This window comes from Lolium rigidum, chromosome 4 (genome assembly GCF_022539505.1).
Source record: "Lolium rigidum isolate FL_2022 chromosome 4, APGP_CSIRO_Lrig_0.1, whole genome shotgun sequence".
NCBI classification, from domain to species: domain Eukaryota; kingdom Viridiplantae; phylum Streptophyta; class Magnoliopsida; order Poales; family Poaceae; genus Lolium; species Lolium rigidum.
In genome coordinates, this window is record NC_061511.1 from 101,576,099 (window position 1) to 101,580,076 (window position 3,978).

General features: G+C 51.7%; 1 protein-coding gene across 1 annotated transcript; it reads right to left on the reverse strand.

Moving 5' to 3' along the window:
• Nucleotides 1–2,345: 2,345 nt before the first annotated feature.
• On the reverse strand, nt 2,346–3,571 carry LOC124649444 (probable carboxylesterase 17). The gene has a single exon (XM_047189080.1). The coding sequence runs from the start codon at nt 3,419–3,421 to the stop codon at nt 2,354–2,356; it is 1,068 nt and encodes a 355-aa protein (XP_047045036.1). The 5' UTR covers nt 3,422–3,571; the 3' UTR covers nt 2,346–2,353.
• Nucleotides 3,572–3,978: the final 407 nt, after the last annotated feature.

A 3,978-nucleotide genomic window follows, 5' to 3' on the forward strand; every position in this document is an offset into this window, starting at 1 on the left:
GAGGAATCAAATACCACATCCACCTTGGAGAAAACCTAGATTAGTAGTAGAAGGGAATGTTTTCCCTAATCCTAGAACCTAAATAGATAGAGTTGATCTATAGTTCTGTAGTAAGCCAAGTACCTCTCTAGATAGAGTTCGTGATAGATTAGACTACGAGTCGTTCTTATGGAGTTTATTTGCAGTTTTACCTCATTGTAAAGTAGGAGGCTGTGTTGATCCTCTGTGAAGAGTTTGTATTGTAATTCTATAGACATACCTTGGACCCGCATATGTTTCTGGTGTACCACTCTGAGAGATGTAATACTAGTGGAACGATGTTTCATTGGTGTTATGTCAACGACTTGCATACTACACCATGAGTGGTATGCTGGGTCACAACACTTCCTCATAAGGGAGGAGATCGTTGTAGAAATTTCTCTTGATCCAATGGTCATCCACAAAAGTTGCTCCAAGATCTTGCATTTGCACGGCAAGAGTGGTGAGGCGTCAGTACATCTCTTCGGGAGATTCTCCTTCAATCATGACGAAGTTGTCGGCCATGTTGTTGACTTCATCGAAACGAGAGCTTTGGATGGGGCTAGCACAACTCCAGCGGTCGAGGTGACGATTCCTTCACAAGGTTGGGCGAGCTCCACAACAACGGAGGCTCCCAACACCCTATGGGGCTAGCACAACTCCAAGCTAGCCTCCATAGGTGCTCATCTTCAACAGATCCTACAAGAGGACCCCTAACATCAAGATCCACAAAGGACTAGGTGGGATTGGTGAAATCTTTCTCGGTGGAACTATAGATCAGGGTCTCCTCCACCACTCCTCAAAGTATGGGCATGATTGGTTGGATGGGAAGGGAGATCCTCAAGGATTTGAGCTCATCAACAATGGAGGAGAGAGAGAGAAAAGACTTGAGATGAGCTGGGGAAGAAGACCCCTTTTATAGGGGTCCACGAATCCAACCGTTACCCACAGGTTCCGCTCAATCGGTACTACCGCTTATGGGAGCGGTACTACCGCTTTAAGTCAGTCACTAGCCTCTAGCGAGTGACACGTGGGGCTCAACCGTTACTACCGGTACCGGTCTGGTGCCGACATGGTCTCCAGGAGCCCCGGGTTCCTGCCCGGTACCATTGCGGTACCAGGACGGTGGTATCGCCGTGCTCTGCATGACCGGTACCGTGCCGGTACCTGGTCGGAAGTACCGCGTTTCACCATCACTGGTGACTCAAGCGGTACTTCTGGTCCTAGTACCACCATGGTACCGCCCTGCATCCAGTAAGCATTTCCCCAAAAGACGGTACCATCAACGGTACCTCGGCCGGTACTACTGGTCCCAAAAGGGAGCGGTAGAACAATCGCGAGGTTCTAGCTGACGTGTACCTGGTGCTAAGTGTGGTAGCGGTACTACCGCACTTGGCACCGGTACTACCGGTTTTGCTGAACCTATTTTGTTTTCTTTTCATCTCCAACCACGTCGCCTCGCGAGACACACATAAAACCAGAAAACCTATCAACTACTTTTGAGTCTTCCGATCCTAAGATGTTCATCTTTTAAGGCAACTATACACACGATGAAATATATTCAAGTGTTGTTATCAAACACACAAAACATTCATGGAGAGATCTTGCTCTTTCACCCCTATTTTAAATAGAGGTATTTCCCAATTGTTGTATATAACCCTTGGCGATTATTAACCGCGGCGCGCGGGCACCTAGCTAGTCTTTTATATTACACGGGAGTAGTCAGTATATATGTGCAAATTTTGCGCAATTTAATACCCGCATTTTATGCAAATATATTTTTATATAATTACTATTATTCTAAATTTTATTATAAAAAATAAACGGGCGCGGCAACACGCGCCAACATGGTCCTATGGATGTAAACTCACACATAGGTCGATGGACTCAATGGCAGACACACCTGAAAACTGAAAAGATCTATTCAACAGCGGAAAATCAAATCTGATCCCGGGTGCATATGCACCCGGTATTTATAAAACATATTTCCAAACCGTAAAAAATTTAGGAAAAAAAAATTTAGCATGTAGAGGGACATGTTCTATGTGTGCACGTAAATTTTCACCTAAAACCAACATTTTTTGTACCCTGTGTAAAAAAGGCAAATAATGCCTCAAAAAATAGACTATTTTAGCACCTAAGATTTGTCTTTTTTGCACAAGGCATGAAACATATCGGTTTTTACTGAAACAACTTTGTAAGCATGTAACATGTTAAGGTATACACAAAAAAAATTTATTTGTATTTTTCTAACATTTTTAAATATATTTAATATGCGTTTTAAATAAAGGGTGCATATGCACCCGGGTGTAGAAACAGCCATATATTTTGCAATTTAGTGGCGGGCAACGAAGCTCTTGATGGCATCGATGAGCTCCTGGGTTCGCTCCCCGGTGGTCGGGTCCATGTCGACGGCGAACTTGTTGAGGTAGAAGGAGTGGCTCATGCCGCGGTTGATGAGCACCTCCACCTCCTTCCCGGCGGCGCGCAGCGCGTCGCAGTACTCGAGGTTGGTGTCGCGGATGAGGTCCTTCTCCGCCACGGCCACCAGCATCGGCGGCAGCGGCACGGACTCCAGCGGCGGCGCGTTCGGGCCCATCGGGCACGTGTACGGGTGGTCCTTGGTGGCGCCCTCCGGGAGTGACATGGCCAGGAACTTGTCAGCCATGTCTAGCGTGAAGAACACCGAGTCCGACGTGTTCTCCAGCTCCGACCTGCTCCGCGCGGCGCGCACGAACCCCGGGTGGATCGGGACGCCGCCGGCGACGCGGAGAGGCGCCCAGACGTCCGCGCCGTCCTCGCCGACGCGCGCGGCCACGTGGTGGACCAGGTTGCCGCCGGAACTGTCCCCGACGAGGAACACCCGGGAGACGTCCGCGGCCTTGCGGAGGAGCTCGGCCGCCGGGTCTTCGGCCAGGATGCCAGCGGCGTCGGACGTGACGATGGAGCGGATCCGGCGGAGCACGTCGACGCCGGCGTCCATCTGGGCGGGCAGACGGTGCTCTGGCGCTAGCGGGAGCTGGGCGGTGACCACCACGGCGGGGACGGCGCACGCGAGGCGCGCGTAGAAGTGGTGGTACATGAGCCATGATGGGTCGGAGATGCAGAAGCCGCCGCCGTGCAGCTGCACGATGACGGGGAGGCGCCCGGCATCAGCAGGGTCCTTGAGCTCGGGGAGGTAGACGCGGAGGTCGGGCTCCCCCTCACCGGGGAGGTCGTGGAGCGTGTGGCCGTCGCGGGGCACGGCGTAGGGCTCCACGCGCTGCATCCACGTGCGGTCGATGCTGCCGTCGTCAAACACGCGCAGCCAGCCGGACACCTCGTCCACCACCTTGCGACCGTCCGTCAAGACGACGGTCGCCTGGTGCTCGTGCTGCTGCGACTCGGCGGCAATGGTGGCCATTGTCGTCGTTGGTGCTGCTCTAGTGCTCTACGAGGGCAAGTGCGCGCTCGACTTGGTGTCGTGTTAAACGATGTGAGAGTGTGATGCACGGCCCGATGATGGAAGGGAGCAACAGGTAGGCGGCGTTTTATAGGCGGTGGCCGGAGGCAGAGGCGACCGAGAGAGAGTAGCGTCGTCGGTCGCGTCTTTGCCACTGATTTAGCGGGAAGTTTCGCAGCGAAATGTCAGGGAATTCGAGCAGAAGTCAGGAGTTGTCCGTGGAGTGGAATAGTGTGTGTGAACTGTGAAGCGCGACCGAGATGATTTGGACGTCTTGGCTGCAACTTGCAGGACCAGCCAGGGGTCGTCCTCTTGTTTCAGACACGCATTTCCAATTCTAAAATTTCAGGGGTCGTTTTCATGTTGCAGACACGCTTTTCAAATTCTAAAATCTGAACTCCGAACCTAACTGGATCAGGTCGTGGAACAATTTGCACTAAAATTATACAAGACAAAGACTCTCTGGCCAGACTTGCCTGTGGCTGCTAAACTTGGGTAGATATGTTGTTACTCAACGG